Source organism: Siphateles boraxobius, unplaced genomic scaffold (assembly GCF_051911475.1).
Source record: "Siphateles boraxobius isolate OS27281-9 unplaced genomic scaffold, OSU_SipBor_1 41, whole genome shotgun sequence".
Lineage (NCBI taxonomy): Eukaryota > Metazoa > Chordata > Actinopteri > Cypriniformes > Leuciscidae > Siphateles > Siphateles boraxobius.
Genome location: NW_027509042.1, coordinates 1,017,449 through 1,035,527, shown reverse-complemented (window position 1 = coordinate 1,035,527; position 18,079 = coordinate 1,017,449). Strand labels below are relative to the sequence as shown.

The following is an 18,079-nucleotide window of genomic DNA, read 5'->3' as shown; positions in this document are numbered from 1 at the left end:
TATTAATATTAAATATTTAAATAAGTATTAATAATGTATAATACTAATGAAACTGTTGTATTTAACATTTTACTTTGACACTTAAGTTGATAATAATTGAATAACCGATGACAGACAAAGCAGAATCGCTGTAAAAGAGATTCATGAAAGGTAAAATTATACAGACATTAATATTATCTTATTTAATTGCCCATGTTTTAGGCTAATTGAAGAAATGTCATAATAGCGAGAATGCAAATCGAATGGTTTCACTCGACAAACTTTAGGTTTTAATGAAAGGGAAGATGTCTGAAATGCATCTTATTTATGGAAATACTGAATAATAACCCCATTAATTACAATAAATATTAAATTTCTAAATAATACCACTAGTAACAACTTCTGTGCAAAATCTGGGTGGCCGATCTTACCCCAAGGGTCTAATTTTATCTTTTTACTTCTAAATAAAAACTATAACTTTTACCCCACAAATCCAAAAACATTGATGTGTCCACAAATCCCCCATTAACAAATAGACACAAAAAGCGTTAATATTCAACATAATACAATGTCAATGTTTATCTTGCCCCAACCTACCCTATACCTATATTGTAGCCTAATTGAAGTCTACAGATGCAAATACGGACTAAGTGTAATAAAATTAACACTTAAATGTCTATTTCGGATGTTTTCTTCCCACTAGCCTACTATGAAAAACACTGGAAGCAAAATGGTCCGAAATCCAAATGACAGGTACAGAATAGATGTGAAATCCTTTCCAGCCTGCTTTATGTAATTTACATAACATTACAAAAAAAAAAACATGGCCAATTTTCCCTTAGCCTACAGACCAGTTATTCACAAGCGCTTTTCGAATCGATTCGTTCAAATCATTCCAACGAACCGATTCTATCAGGAGAACGATTCTTTGGCGTTCACTAGTATTCCATCCTCAGCATCAGCAGCAGCATTCGTCCAGAAGATTACTCACACACCAGTTCCGATCTCATTTCCTCGGAGATCTGCATATTTATCGGTGTCATTAAGTGCATATTTTCTTTTTAAAATCCTTGGTCAGCTCGTTTAAAGATGTTGGCGTGCACCGAAATGATTACTATGTGTCTCCAGTCTGCGAAGCGCGAGCATCTCCGCTCCAAACTGCAGCAGCATCAGATGCAGGATTCGGTCCACGGACTGTCCATCTTTCACGATGTAAGTAGCCAAATACTCGGTCAACGAGACCAACCGATAGGTCACCATGCAAACATTCACCTTGAACCTCAGAACACAAGTCACTTGTGTCACTTCTAGGACAGAGAGGGAGAGAGAGAATATGCACATGTGAAAATGTTTAGTCTTGAAATAGGTTATGCTATAAAGCATTGATTGTCAGGCAGTTTGGGGAGTGAATAATGCAGTGGATGCATAAGCTTATCTGCTTATTGTGAAGCACAGTCATTTACAAAAAAAAAACACTTGCATTGTGAGGTCTTATTTTGACTCTTCCCTTGAGCATTATATACTGGATATATAGCTAATTTGCATATTTTAATAGGCCTAATACATATGTAACATAGCATGTGATTACAAATAAGCAACATGTCATCTGTTTTAATTTATTATAATTTATTATAATGAGAATGGCTTTTTTGTGACTCCCTATAATTGTCATTTATGCTTAATGATTTTGATGCTTTTGTGCATTTATGCCTTACAATTAAAACAATTGCAGCAGCCGCTGGTGAATCATATTTGAGGGAATTGATTGTCACGATTTCCTTCTTTACTATAATGCAATGTGATATATTCTCTTAAAATGGACAGATAGATTGTGTTTGCAATGTTTGCTTTTTGTGCCCATATACATTTTAAGCACAAAACTGGATTTTGATCAGAATTTGTAATAATAATCAAGATTTTTTTTTATTAAATTCTGATTGTAGTTAAAATATGATCAAGGATATCATCAATATCACATTGATTCTTATAAACAATCCATCTTCTTTATTGTATTGTGGATGTTTAGAGTCAATGTGACGGTATATTCAGGAACACACATTCAGTGCTTCAGCACGTTTAGGGCTGTTAGTGACAGATAAAAAGTTGCAGATGTTCTCTCAGCAGGGTTAAGTAAGCTGTCAGAGGGGGTCTGACAACAGAGGTGAAGTGTGTGTTTGTGTGTGCTTGTCTTTAAATTCAACCTGAAATCAAAATTTTACATTTAGTGAAAAAAAGTGAAAGTGACACGTGATGGCCAAATATGGTAACCCATACTTGGAATTTGACCTCTGCATTTAACCCATCCAAGTAAGTGCACACACATTAGGAGCAGAGTAGTGAGCAGTGAACACACACACAGCAAACGTGGATACACACACCCGGAGCAGCGGGCAGCCTTGAGTGGCGCCTGGGGAGCGATTGGGGGTTTGGTGCCTTGCTCAAGGACACCTCAGTCATATTCCTGCCAGTCCTGGAATCAAACCAGCAACCTTTGGATCACCAGTCTAACTCTGTTACCATTAGGCCATGACTGCCCCACATTTAGCACATGTTAATGGTCTTATTTCGCTTGATTCATTTGTGCAATCTTTAATTTAAACGTATTAAAGTGCCCCTTTTATGATATTTTAAAAGTTGCTAATGTTGTTTTTGAGTCTACAATAGATTTACATGAATCAGAGGTAAAAAAAAAACACAATTTTCCTCATAAAACCCATTAAACATCACCTCATTTCTCAAAGAGTCTGAAACGGTTCGTTCGAAGATTCAGTTTCTTGAAACCCCTCCTTTCTGAGAGCCTGCTGTGCTCTGATTGGTCAGATGGCCTAGTCTGTTGTGATTGGTCTACCGCTTACAATGTAAGTCGGAAACGATGGCAGTGGTTTTACCGTATCAATTCCAGCACAGAAAACGGCATCTTCTGTACAACACAAAACAAATTCTTCCAGTCTCAGCTACTAGGGCTGGGACGGTTACCGCATTACCGCAATACCGCGGTCACGTGACTCCAACCGCGGGTCTGAGCTCGTCACCGTCATCACCGCAAAAAAAAAAAAAAAAAAAAAAAATTGGCCTGCACATGTGTGCACGTTGTGTCTAATGACATGGATTCATTGATTCTAACGACATGGATTATGTCTAATGATATTGTGGCTTACATGGATTCAAGGTTTTCTAAACAAAACTTATCATCAAAAGATGGAGCAAATCCGACCTTTCGCGAGTTGAGGAGCGCAATGTTCCATGACGCATAATAACATTCCATTCGTATTAGAGATGCGCGGATAGGCTATTATTATTTCATCCGCAACCGCATCACAAAACTCATCATCTGTACGCCATCCACCCGCACCCACGTTTTTTGATCAATTTTCGAAACCGCATCCGCGGCGCTGACTGCTTTAAGGCCTATGAGCGACGCGAGGCGCTGCTGTCGCGAGGCTAGAAAGCTCTTGGCTGTTCTAGAAAGAACACTGATCCAATGCAGCAAAGATATTTAAAGGCTAAAGTCCCTAGTATATTGGCTATGTTGTATCCCCAGAATATCAGCAGTGAACTCCGTCTCCGATCGGCGCACAGGGATAAATATGAATAAGTAAATAGCCTATAACGCACATCGGCAAACCTGACCTTACCTGACTAGGCTACTGTAGACTAAAATGTTATCATTTCGTTTTGAATTTTGTTTATAAGTAGAAATTTAGGCCCAGCCTACGCCGAGTTTCGGTTCATTTATGAGACGAGCTCCAGTTCACGCGCAAGAGATCGCACCTGCGCTTCCACGTCCTCCTGATTATATGTCTGCTATTTGCTTCTTATTTCATAATTCCAGGCAATTAGTTAATGAAACAGTGATTAAAATTAAGGTACAATTTATATATATAAAAAAAATTAATTTAAAGAAAGGCTTTCTACAAAACAAAACTTAATAAAGTGGTCAAAATCGTGTCTGACCCATCTTATGATCCTATCTTACTCATGCTGTTCACTCTTCATATAATCGACATAGATTAAATAAAAAATAACACTATATTATGTAAACATAAATATGGAGTATAATATTTGTAATTAAGACATGTTGCAATAGGTGTTCTTTCATTTCCAATGTGAACATCATAATGTATTCTCCTGAAAATGATGAAGTCAATGCGAATGTATCTGAGAATATTCTTAAATAAGGAAATCTATTCAGTGATTGGTTCATGCCAAATTACTGCTTGATGAAAATTTGACTATTTCAATTTGTGCTCGTTTTTTTTCGGATGTAGGTGACAATATTTAACAAAGTCTGTCTAGCAAAAACGACTTCTGGTGCGTGCGCGAAAGTCTGTCGGGGTGGGGGGGTGGGGTGGGGGTTGGGGGCTGGCTATTTAAAGCGGTTTACCGCCATACCGCGGGAAAATCTTGCTTTTCAACCGCGGTTAGAAAAAATCCATACCGCCCCAGCCCTATCAGCTACAACTGCAGTGTTTGAGGGCGGGGCAGACCAGATGTTGTTCACGGGCAGCCAATGAAAACCATAGACTGGCATTATGCAAATTCGTTTCAAACCTGGTGTGTTACGGAAGTAAGACTGGAAATGCTGACCACTCGTTTCAGCAGGTCAGAATCGATTCTTTCTTTTAGGAGAAAATAACTTTATTTGTCGAGCACTTTGATCTTCACAAACAGCTTTATTACTCACTGACTTAATAGTAATATTCTAAAAAGCACTTCGATTTGCTCTGCCTCTTTTTGGTTGACATCATATTTGGTGAATGTTAACCAGTAGCCAAGTACTATTCATTTTTTTAGGCTGCTAGTTGATGCAAGGTTTCTGAAATCTTTGACAATAGTTAACGGGAATAATATAGATTAATAATGATAATAGAGACAATGATATCATATAATGATTGGTTTGAAAATGAAGCATCACCATTGGGATGATATAGGAGATGCTCTGCAAGGTAAAATTGATCTTCCGTTGCAAACCGCATTCAGAATAAAATGCCTACTTTTCTTGATCCAATCAATTCCAGATGGATTAAGTCAAGTCCTGTCCTACATTTTTCTTTAAAATGCTCTTGCACGTCACATTATGGGTTGCAGACTTTTCATGTGGACTTTACATGCAGCTCCAGCTTTTCAAGCACTCTTGTTGTCTTAATTAAGAGCTTGTGTGTGCCATTGGGAGATACGAAAAAGTCAAAATATCGTGTTTGTGTCTTAAGCGTTCATCCTTTAGCGGGATCGTGTGTGTCTTTGATCATCACAGATATAACAGAGAAGTTTTCTGACAGTTCATGATTAATGTTGAAGGATTGAATCTCTACCCAGCATGTGATTCAGTCAAATTTCCATTCTGTCTCGACGTTTAATTAAAGAGACGCTTGCTAATGTTGCTGTCTTTTGCCTTGCATTTCAGATCATGTTAAAACATCTATCTTCAGGATGTAGAATTGTGCATGAAATTAAATATGAGCCTTCTCATATCAGTACAACATCACCAAAATTGAGTTTTACATTTTATGAAGAGATTTCGGTGCTTGTCTATGCAAAAATTATCCTAGAGTGTGAAGTAGTAAAAGTGATGCTTGACTTATCAAACACTAGTGTAGATTACAGGTCAAATTAAAGATTTTAACAAAAAAAAAATTTCCCCTGGTGATCACTGACCCATATTGAAATAAATGAGGTACTAATGAACACATTAAATTAGATTAATAGTTGCTTTTGTCATTAAAACAGACAGTGTGACTCGTGTTAAAATATCTCTTCACGCAACACGACGGACAGAGGTTGTGTTTGTGGGAGGTATTCATTCGCTCCCCGAGGCGATCATTTCTAATCATCTGTATCTTCGAAATTTCTAAAGCCGACTGACACGAGAGAGCGAACAGCTCCTTATATTTCGCTCGGCCCGCGTTTGAAGCTCTTGTGCGCTGATACTGAACCGTGGGTTCTGAAGGAAAAAGAGATTTGGATTAACTAAGATGCTGTCAGGCCTATTTATAAAGCGTGACTCAACTGATATTGTGCTTTGTGAGTCGTTTGTTCTCTAGTGAACGGAGTCGGTAGGACTCGCGTCTCCCCACTGACTCAACACCTGCCAGAGAGCCATTGGAAACGATCTCTCGGCGTGAAGCTCAGATGACCTTTAAAGGACTTTGTTAATGATGCATTATCCTGCACTTATCTTTTGGCAATGCACTATTGCACATCTGGCTTTTACAAACCTTATTGTGTAATATAAAGCTGAAGAATCAACAGACGTGCAGCCTGCTCTTCATAAAGCGAGTATATTTCACCTTTTAATCTCCATCCGGGTGTCATTTTGCTTAGATTAATCTGCTCTCAAGAGATTAGTCAGCGTTGGTTTGAATCTCAGCCAAATGCAAATCCTACTATTGGTTTTAGTTAATACTGTTTGTCTGAATGACATTTTAATTGCGTAATCCAGTTAGCTGTGTTTCAAAGTTGTATGCATTTTAACAAGATTGAGAAAATGCACATTTGTTCCAGAAATGTTAAAGGATAGTCTATCCAATAATGAACATTTTACAGTATTTTCTTATTTTCACAAAAGAAAAAGAAAATTGGGATCTTCATTTAGCTCTTTCTGAATGCTGACAATAAAAAATGTAATTGTATAATTGTGTAAAAAACGTAATTGTTTATCTTACAATTCTGATTTTCGGACTTTTTATTGCACTTTATTGTGAGTTTATAGCATGTAACTGCGCGTTTATATCACGCAATTCTAACTTCATAACACAATTGCGAGTTTATATCACCCATTTCTGACTTTATAACACACAATTGCGAGTTTATATCACACAATTCTAACTTTATAACACAATTGCGATTATTACTCACAATAATGACCTTATAACTCACAATTGCGAGTTTATATTGTGCAATTCTGAGGAAAAAATTGCAAAAAAATTGGGAGATGTAAACTCACAACTGTCAAGATTGTGAAATAAAAAATTACAATTACCTTTTGTATTTTTCATTCAGTGGCAGAAAAAAGCTTCCCTTCTTTTCAAACTGTTCATTGTGAAAACTTTAGAGCAAAAAAGCACTTTTTTTTTGTCTGTACATGAACTTGAATTTTGAGAACTTCTTTTATTTTCACGTAACTTTTCCTTTAAATTAAAAAGGAGTATCTAAAGATCTAAAATACATCCATTTGCACAGAAACTGCATGTATAAATGTTGTCAATACTGAGGCCTAGACAGAAAATAGCTGAGTAGTTCGTCTGAAGGTGACACTCTTCAATTCTCCATTGTTTTGCTGTATATTTTGAACACTTACAGCTGTGTTTTATAAGATATAATAAATTAGCCACCTGACGACTTAGATGTAGTAGATCCCAGAGGAGAAATTCAGCTCTCACAGTGGCACTTGTAGACCAGAGCTACATAAAAGAAGAAAATAGCAGAGTTGACTTTGCAAAAATAAGCTATTAAATAAAAAATAAGCTTAAAACCTGCTAATGAGGAAAAAAAGAATGAGGAATATTAATCAAAAAATCTTAGAAACGTTTTCTATACTTGCTGAAAAGGTTTGACTTTTAAATCTGTATGAAAACAAACAGTCTGGCTTTAGATAGTATTCATATTTAGCTGTGTTGTTGTACAACTTAATGGTCAGCCTGGTCTCATTGCTAATATTAACACGTTATTTTCAAAGATAGAAAACGTACTTTTTAGTACGTTTGAATAGATGCTGAAACGTATAATATGGACATATCTGCAACATTTAAAAGTAAAATAAAAAAAGACAGCAATATGTATACAATATCCAAAAAATAAAAACAAAACCAAGTATAACCACAAATTTTTTTTTTATATATATATATAGCATAATTATCAACCCGTTCTAAATGGATAGAAGTCCTAGGCTTATCAGGACCTACAAAACCAAATCACAAACGAACAAGATAAATCCAACTTAACGTTTAAGTAAAAAACCTACTAATTAAACTAATGCTTTATCCTGAAATTAAGATAAAGAAGCATAAACAGAAACCATTATCAAGCATGCTTTACAAGTTATGAGTTTTCCTTCGCCCTCACCACTTCTGTACTTATCAAATATAAAACTTTTATACCTTTTTTTTTAAAATTGCAACATGTTAACACTTTGTTTGATCGAATAATGAATCCATATATGCCAAGAGTGTCACACATATGATCTTTTTTTTCAAATGGACATGTGAGATAAATGTAAAGTAGTGTGAGGTGCAACAAGAAAGGATTCGGGCTCAAGGGCAGAGCCCGTTTTTCTGGCCCAGAACCTTTAATTCGGTAAAAACATATTGCGGAAATATATCAGACACTTGTACTCTTTATGTTCACTCATACAGACCTGGAGGTACATGTTTTAAGTGAAGACTGAGGATCATCTTAAATAGACTCTTGTGGACTTCGACTTGTATTGACAGTAGCTTTTGCCCATCAGAAGTCAAGGCCAGATGGTGTTAAAAGCACTCGAGGAGTCAAATAAAAACTATAACAGGGTGCCGACCCCGTCCAGGTGTGAATGAGCCATGTTTAGACACTGGATGATTGTACTGTCAACACATACATAATCCTCACAGGCAAACTGTTCAGAAATCTTCTCAGATGAGTCTCAAGCCTTCACACTGTGATATGTTTGGGCCTGAAGAGCCGGTGGAGGAAGGAGGAGTGGTACAAAAAAACACTTGAGAGACTTTGACGGATGAAAGGATCAGTTGCCCTTGAGATTATAGCAACCATTTTCTGTTATAATGATCCGGTATACCAGAATATATGGCTCTCACATTCTCTTAAAAATGTTTTGATCAAAAGTATTCTGCTGAAATGCATAATAAATTGTGCCTACATCTGCAATAATTGACAAAACAACACTAGCGTTCAAAAGTTTTGGCTCAGAAATGTTTTTTTTTTTGAAAGAAATGAATGCTTTTATACGGCAAGGATGCATTAAACTGACCAAGTGAAGACATTTATAATGTTATAATGTTTCCTCAGAAATATTAAGCTGCACAACAGTTTTCAACATTGATAATCATAAATGTTTCTTGAGCAGCAAATCATCATATTATACTTATTTCTGTTGGATCATGTGACACTGAAGACTGGAGTAATGATGCTGAAGAGATCACAGGAATAAATGACAGTTTACAATATATTCACATAGAAAACAGCTATTCTTAATTGTAATATAATTGCACAATATTACTGTTTTTACTGTATATTCAAAGAAATGCAGCCTTGGTGAGCAGAAGAGATTTCTTTCCAACGCATTTATGTCACCGACCTCATGGTTTTTGCAACGATAGTGAGGGAAAAGCATCATCAAGTGATCCAGTATTGTTAAAAAGCATCTCAGGATGGACCTCAGCTCCCTCCTAGTGAAATCTGTGTTATAGAGGTCAAAAGTAGAGGGAGAGAGTGTGTATTTTGCATGTTTTTTGAGATGATGTGTAGTTTGTTTATGTGACTAACAGGCTTTATGAAGGAATAATGCAAAGTTTCATCAGTGTTGAAGAGAGAACTCCATAAAGCTCTAAAGGGGAAGTTCATTAAAGGCCAAATTATGTTTAATATTGATCACCACTGTGCATTTCCATCAATCCTCAATGCTTCTGAATGCTGTTCACGTTGATAAACTGCCATTGACTGTTTTTTCATCTTTTTCTCTTCACAGATTTTCCGCAGAGCTGACAAAAACGGTGAGTGTGAATCTGACCTTTTGCTGCATCACATTTAAAAGGTTTCTCTTGTTACTTTTACACAGCGGTTTAACCACAAGCCGAAAAGCAGTTTATTTCTCTGTAAATAAAACTTTTGCGTAGTTATTTTGCAAAAATAACCTGATACATTGGTTAACAATCTCTCTGGGCATGCATGAATTTGAAAGAAAAGTAATAAACCAATAGAAGATTGTATTGCTCTATTATAGCTCATATAATAGAGTTAAAATATCAACATTCCTTGAAAAGAGAAATTAAAAAAACGGTAATGAATCAATAAAATTAATGTGAATTGCAGCTCAGATCATTTGATCATGTAAGTAATTATTTCATATTAAGATCTCAACATTTATGCATTAGGCTGAGCTTGTATTCACATTAAACTCGCATTGCATTAAAGATTTACATTTGATCAAACTCATGCATTTCCTGAATCAAACCTTCTGATCTCAGACTTGATTGCAGATTGGTATCTTTATTTGCCTTGATCTTTTAATTAATCTTTCTTTGCCTTTTCATTGCTATCTAAGGGATATAATTGCAACATTATTTGCGATAGAATTAGAATACATTGGAATACATCAGATTAGAATACATCAGTCTTGTTTTAATATGGGTTCTGAATGGAAGTTGTGTGAATAAGATTTTACTAGAAACTACTATTTCAGTTTTCTACTTCAAACTGTGTTTGCTTTTTCTTTGTAATTGTTTGTGAAACTGACTTGCGATTTCTAAGTGTAAAAAGAATTGATTCCACACTAAATTTTTGTCAGCATAGTTTGGTAATGCTAATATAGCCAGTTGCAAAAAAAACAAAACCTTTCATTTTATGCCGAATGCATGATTTTTTTGAGAGTTTGAAGCCTTCGAGTCCCGCTGGTTCCTCTATGCCGGAGCCAGTGTCACGAAAGCCTGTTTATTCTTCAAAAGGACTGTAATGCACGAGGAGAGAGAGGGCCAAATGAACAGAATGATGCGCTGTCCAAACAAATCAGAAATGAGTGGCTGTCACTGGGACAGCACGAGTCCTTTCAGAGGTCATTACCATTGTTCCAGAATGCCAATTACCTTCTTGCCACTTCAATCATCATTGCCAAGGACAGAGAGAAATAGAAAGAGAAGTGGAGTGGGAGAATATAAGAGCGGCAGAGAGAATAAGAGCCTGCGTATGTGCTGTGAAACTATAATTAGTGGGCTTTGATAAGGCAGCATCAATATTACTATTGCTCATAGTGAGTTAGTGTCAGTGATTTGAACAAACCCCTGACATTACATGTATACTTGCCATTTAACTAGTTTGTCTGCATTAAAGTCCACCTGTAGTCAATAATTGTATCCCTTAAAACTCATCTTTGATCACCATAATGACGTTTAAATGTTTTTTCCTTGAAAAAAATTATTCATGCCTTAAAATAGCTTGAATGTAACTCGACACCCTTGCCTCATTTAGTATACGCGGTTCTATGAATATGCAAATGAGCTCCGCCTCCACTCACTCGCTCAGCTCAGAGATCCACTGGTTGATGATCACACGTTGATCTGATTGGTTACAAGGTAGTTTGTGACATCAGAAACACCAGCGATTTCAAACCGTGTTTTTGAGACTCAAGGAGAAAATACTCAGCAATGCTGTCGACTTATGAATTTATGAATTTGTCTTAAAGCATATTAAAAACACCACATAGACATATAAACAACATTAAAAGCTGGATTTTCATCACATGGGGGACTTTAAAGGAGGGATCTGAGACCATAATATATTGCATTGGGTTCAATTTTTCACACGTAAAGCTTCTTAATATATTCAGAAATCGAATTATATCATAAAGCATCTCAATATATGGTGTCAAACTAGAGCACGGCTGGTAAGTAGAACATTGAGTTAGACGAGTTTTGTGAAATAAAAACAGAGTTTGGCTGGTATTCTCCTCTTGAGAGTAAATCAAGCTTTTAGTCGAGTTTCAGCTCTCATGTGTGGATTTTGATCTCAGTGACTTGAAGGGAGATTATTTAAAGATTAGAAGATGAGTTAAAAGCAGCCCGTCCTGCTTCACACTAACCTAAACTCTCTCCCACAGGCCTGAGTTTGATTTGTGCTGGTCATTTCTAAAGCCTAGTATCTGGGTCTGTTACACTTTGAGGAAGAGATTAAACTGATTAGAGCTGCTAATTAACTTTAGAGTATTAATGCAATAAGTTTTGGTATTACGTAATTCAGTATTTTTAAAGGCATTCATTTGTGAAATATCACCTATTAGTATTTGTTTTGCTTTATAGGAAATACTTCTACAATAACGTTAAATGCAAAATCATTGTTATTTTAGTATTATTTAGATAATATTTAGTCCTGTCAACTCAATTAATCGCATCTACCATGAAATTTTGTAAATATATAGCCCTAATATGTATATATATATATATATATATATATATATATATATATATATATACATAAACACACATATAATTACAAACTTTTTTTAGATGTGCTTAGTCACGATGAATCATTTGACAGCACTAATAATCTAGTATTTTAGTAATCATTTTAATTAGCTTTTGTTTTTATATTTTCAGCTATAACTTGAACTTCAATTCTGTTTAGTTTAATTTATTTTTATTTCAGTGTTTATCATTTTAGTACTTTGTTTTCAACATTTTTATATATTTTTTAAAGTTTAAGTTTTTAATCTAAGGTTTATATTTTATTTTATTTCAGCTTTATTTCAATTGATGAAACTTATGCACTATTAATTATTTTTGATCAAATGACAACGCTAATAATAATGAATAGTCTAATGTTTGTGTGGAAAATGTTTGGAAATATGGAGAAATTGTATTGGGTAAGAAAACAAATGCATGTTAAGGGTTAGTTGGGTTATTTAAATTTTAAAGCATCCATCAGTGGCAGAATTAGGCCATTGCTTGTTGATTTCAATGCTCTAATGGTTAGAAATTAACGGTGATGTGTAATTGTATGTATGTTCAAATAGTTTCCGGTGTGTTCAGAGACACGTTAAGTCAGTTATTGGTTGTTTATCTTCATCAAAAGTTGGAGGTTCATCTGCGGCCTAAAAACTGCTCAACCAATGGTGTGAGTTAGGGGTGGAGCTTTCTGTTTGACTGACCAATGACAGACAGGGAACAGGGTGGTTTGTGAAAATAGTTTGAAAACAGTCATAGGGCCTATCAAAAACACAGCACAATGCAGCGCCAGGTGCGACGCAAGTGTTTCTAGCTAGTTTCAGCCTGATGTAGTTCTCATTTTCACGACCTGCGCCACGTTGTTTAAATAGCAAATGCATTTGCGCGCTGCTGGTCTGAAAACGAGGTGTGTTCAGGCGCATTGTTGGCGCGTTGCTATTTTGAGGCAACCAAAAGACTGCAGTATTTTTTTTGTTATTTAAAGAGCCGGGTTTATAGGCAGGTCCACAACTCTGCTTATTACACACACAGGGACGCAGCAGCACTGCAAGCAGCACACAAACATGCCAATATAAAAATAAAAGGATTACAGTGTTAAAGATTAAAGTAACATTATGTAGTTTTTCAACCTTCATAATATATTTCCAAGATCCTTGTGATGGTACATCGGCTTACAATAGGTTGGATGACACGTCTGCCATAGCCTGACGGGGTCTGTATCGCTTTTACTGGCACTATGTAACTTCGGGTTTCGGGTAGTAACCGGAGCACAAAAAGAACTAAAAAATTCGACTGCTTTACGGCATACATAGTTTTTCTTCGTTTGTGATGTCTTTCATAAAATCATGCATCATACTCTACCTTGCCTGTGGCCATTGTTGATTCCAAAGCCGGTGCTGGATTAACAGCGAGCGTGCGCGTGGGACAGTCGGCTACGGTAGGCTAAATTATTTACGACACCGGTAATGGACAATTTCACTTCCAACCTGTAGGGTCGACCGCAGAAGGAAAGTTCCTTGGTGTTGCTTTAATATTGTGCACATTTAGATATGGTGAATCCGGCTTGTCCTGTAGATGGTCAGTTTTTCCGCTTGCAAATTCCTCCATGTAAATAGCGAATCCGGCGTAGAGCGAGCTGGACTGGCTTTTAAAGGGAATGGGAGATGAGACTCTGATTGTTTTTTTGCATGTTGCGCCCAAAACACACCTATTACTCATTAAGAGAATAGGGACGACAATTTTACACAATATGCGCCGGGAGCGCAGACCATTTTTCCCCATTAAACTAGCAAAAGGGGATTCGGACACGACCTAAGTGCAATGGGCCCATCGTTAAATAAGGGCCCATTATTTTGCAGTTTTCTTTGCTCCAGCATGCTGCTTCTTTAAATTCAAGTAACTGCTTGAATATTCTGGTTGTAGTTTGTTCTTCTACTATCTGTGTCACCCCACAGTCGTGCACGTTGCGTAACTGAATCATATTGCCTGAAAGAAGGTCAGTTTCAGCGTCTGCCTGAGCCCGTCGCTGCTGGCCAATCGAATGACAAACGGCATGTCATGCATGTCTACGGCCCCTTCGGCAGGGCCCGAAATACTGGAGCTGTCAGCACAGAGACACATAGAGCGATTGAGAATCTGGGGAATGTAAAGAAAAAGGCCTAAGAGAGACAAAACCATCTGAGAACGCCCACTGCGACTGTCTCTTCACATACAAGCAGCACTTTCCCTTCTGCTCTTCTGCATCTTCCTTACACAAAGTAGCCCGTTTGCAAATGTTCTAGCTTTCTGTCTGCATATTCATCATGTTCCTCCTTAAACCCTGTTTCTCGTCTTCTCCCCCTCAATCCCTTCTTTATTTCTCTCTCTGCGTGTTCCTGTTTCTTTCAGCGCTCAGGCAAACGGACAGATTGGCTGGGGCTTCAGAGTGTTTGTGTGCTCGCGTTGCATCTGTTGACTCAATCTGACAGCACTGCTGGTCGAGTTAGTGGTGATGCAAACCTCTCAGAACTCGAGAGGAAGAAAGATGAGGAAAGAGGAGTGTGATAATGAGGATGCGGGAGCTGAAAATATCAGGAAAGAGGAGAAAGGAGACGATTGTATTGAAAGTAAATCATGTCACAAAAAGAGAAAAGGGAATGAAAAATTGTGCAATTCAATGAATTGGTCATACGCTTCTTTGAGGCTTCTCTAAGTGGTGTTTTTAAGTCAGTCATGAATGAGTCATCAATGATTTGTTGAGGAGAGGTGTGCTGTTACTTTATTATGTGACCAGACTTCCAAGACATACAGTATCTAGAGACCAGAATATAATTGGCTGATGAGAGTAGGGACCATTAAAATCTTAGCAACCATTCAGCACATTCTTGCAACCATTCAGGATATTTTAGAAACCATTCAGAACATTCTGGCAACCATTCAGAACATTCTAGAAACCATTCAGAACATTCTAGCAACCGTTCAGAACATTCTAAATACCATACAGAACATTCTAGAAACCATTCAGAACATTCTAGCAACCATTCAGAACATTCTAGAAACCATTTAGAACATTCTAGCAACCATTCAGAACATTCTAAAAACCATTCAGAACATTCTAGCAACCATTCAGAACATTCTAGCAACCATTCAGAACATTCTAAAAACCATTTAGAACATTCTAGAAACCATTCAGAAGATTCTAGCAACCATTCAGAACATTCTAAAAACCATTTAGAACATTCTAGCAACCATTCAGAACATTCTAAAAACCATTCAGAACATTCTAGCAACCATTCAGAACATTCTAGAAACCATTCAGAACATTCTAGCAACCATTCAGAACATTCTAAAAACCATTCAGAACATTCTAGCAACCATTCAGAACATTCTAGAACCCATTCAGAACATTCTAGCAACCATTTCGAACATTATAGCAACCATTCAGAACATCCTAGAAACCATTGAGAACATTCTAGAAACCATTCAGAACATTCTAGCAACCATTCAGAACATTCTAGAAACCATTCAGAACATTCTAGCAACCATTCAGAACATTCTAAAAACCATTCAGAACATTCTAGCAACCATTCAGAACATTCTAGAACCCATTCAGAACATTCTAGCAACCATTTCGAACATTATAGCAACCATTCAGAACATCCTAGAAACCATTCAGAACATTCTAGCAACCATTCAGAACATTCTAAAAACCATTTAGAACATTCTAGCAACCATTCAGAACATTCTAAAAACCATTCAGAACATTCTAGCAACCATTCAGAACATTCTAGAAACCATTCAGAACATTCTAGCAACCATTCAGAACATTCTAGAACCCATTCAGAACATTCTAGCAACCATTTCGAACATTATAGCAACCATTCACAACATCCTAGAAACCATTGAGAACATTCTAGAAACCATTCAGAACATTCTAGCAACCATTCAGAACATTCTAAAAACCATTCAGAACATTCTAGCAACCATTCAGAACATTCTAGAACCCATTCAGAACATTCTAGCAACCATTTCGAACATTATAGCAACCATTCAGAACATCCTAGAAACCATTCAGAACATTCTAGAAACCATTCAGAACATTCTAGAAACCATTCAGAACATTCTAGCAACCATTCAGAACATCCTAGCAACCATTCAGAACATTCTAGAACCCATTCAGAACATTCTAGCAACCATTCAGAACATCCTAGCAACCATTCAGAACATTATAGCAACCATTCAGAACATCCTAGTATTCAGGGGTTTGTTTCCCATACAACACCGTAACTCGCTGCTTCACTACAGTACGATGCATCGTTGGAGAAATCAACTAGCTGGTCATTCATTTTCGCGAAACTGTATTATCGCAAATTGGTCGTTCAACCATATTTGTTAATGATGTCATGCAGGTGGTGGAGTAATAACTTCTTTTAATGAATCTGTTTGAGATCGAATTAATGCTAGTTGTTTTGCTATAGACTACGGAATCATTGCATCTAAGGACAATTTCAAATTTTTCTCATTTTATTTAGCTTTCCAGATTCAATCATAGGATCGTTCTTACGTACTAAAGCACACTCATGCGCACTCTTCAAAAACGGTGCTTTAAATATCTTGACAAACTAAAATATGTAAATGACATTTGTATGTATTCTAAGTAAAAGATCGGCTGATAAGTTTTTCTGTTTGGTCGATGTGTCAGAAGTGGGACTTTTATTATGAAGGCAAAATGTATTTTGCCAGCGCCTGAGCAAAGAGCTCCCATTCTCCATCTATAATAGTTTACGGTCTTGTCTATGATACAAAAACAAAGAATATTAATCAAAGCAAGTAAACAGAATGCGAAGATTTTAAACTATGCTGTGCTAAATCCAGTTGTCCATGTCATTTACACTGTGTGCTGTATTTAAAAATAGTTTTTACTTTAATTTTGCACTATTGATTTTTTTTCATCCGAGGTATTGCCTCTCTTAGCTTACCCGAGTTGAATTATCTGTGAAAATTGCACTTTTTTAAGATCTGTTCTTAGTAAAGTTTCATACTGAGATGAAAAATTACATGTGAAAACTGCAATTCTCCAGCGAGAGCCACCGAATGAGAAATAGCTTAAAGAAGCAGATGACTGGAGGATTTGTGTTGAAATAAAGCATCGTGTTGGCAGAAGCTAAAAGACTGTACTGTGAATTCAAACTTTGTTTAATATAAAAGAATTTCCTTTTGAACCACGTCTTCAGAGAAAACGTCTTCCGTTGTACAAATGAAAGATACTGCCTCTTTTAAAATGTGCTTTTAAATATTCAGATGATACTGTATTTTCTTGCCTTATGTGGAAATAAGCATAAAATATTAATACAGAGAATAATCACCGGTTAGGTGCAGTGTCTCGTTACTGCAGGGCAATTGTGTCACTCATACATAAATATATAATTCTGCTTCCAAAATGCTCAAAGTGTGTGAGAGAATCACTCATGGAGAGTTTGAATCTTTTTAAGGTTTATCCTCTAAACGCCTCCAGGCCATGGAGAGCTCATTTGCATTGCATTTGAATATATTTAATTCTGGTGCAATGCAAAAAAATACCTGGTAATTTTGTTGCACCATCAAAATAAAAAAAGAAGAACAACTCAAGTGTAATTTACTGTAAAAGCGATGAGCCATGAGCAGATTTAGAGGCATGCAGATGCACAGCATTTTTGATTTTTGAGCTTGATTTTTATTGTGTAAAGATATTGAGGGCGAATTCGCTAAAGTATTGCATCTCTTTTGCATTGGTGCAATTTTCTCATGCAATCAGCACTTATTTTGTGCATATTTGTCTTTAGTGAAACAGCCCTAAAGGTGCATGCGAATAAACGTTGCCATTAAATGTTTTTAAATGCCTAAACCCATGCATCTTTGAAGCACAGATGCGTGTTGGAATGGGAAACAAATCAGGCTTTAACAGAACAAATTCCTGTACCAGTCACTGTACCAGA

At 36.5% G+C, this 18,079-nt stretch overlaps 1 protein-coding gene across 1 annotated transcript in view; it reads left to right on the top strand.

The window, feature by feature from the left end:
- The first annotated feature begins 912 nt into the window (after nucleotides 1-912).
- The window catches only part of necab3 (N-terminal EF-hand calcium binding protein 3), a 41,066-nt gene continuing 23,899 nt past the window's right edge, over nucleotides 913-18,079 (top strand). Inside the window, exons 1-2 of the mRNA XM_077197670.1 lie at nucleotides 913-1,191; nucleotides 9,659-9,683. Of these exons, the coding sequence (XP_077053785.1) occupies nucleotides 1,069-1,191; nucleotides 9,659-9,683 (148 nt within the window). The 5' untranslated portion in view covers nucleotides 913-1,068. The remainder of the gene's footprint in view (nucleotides 1,192-9,658; nucleotides 9,684-18,079) is intronic.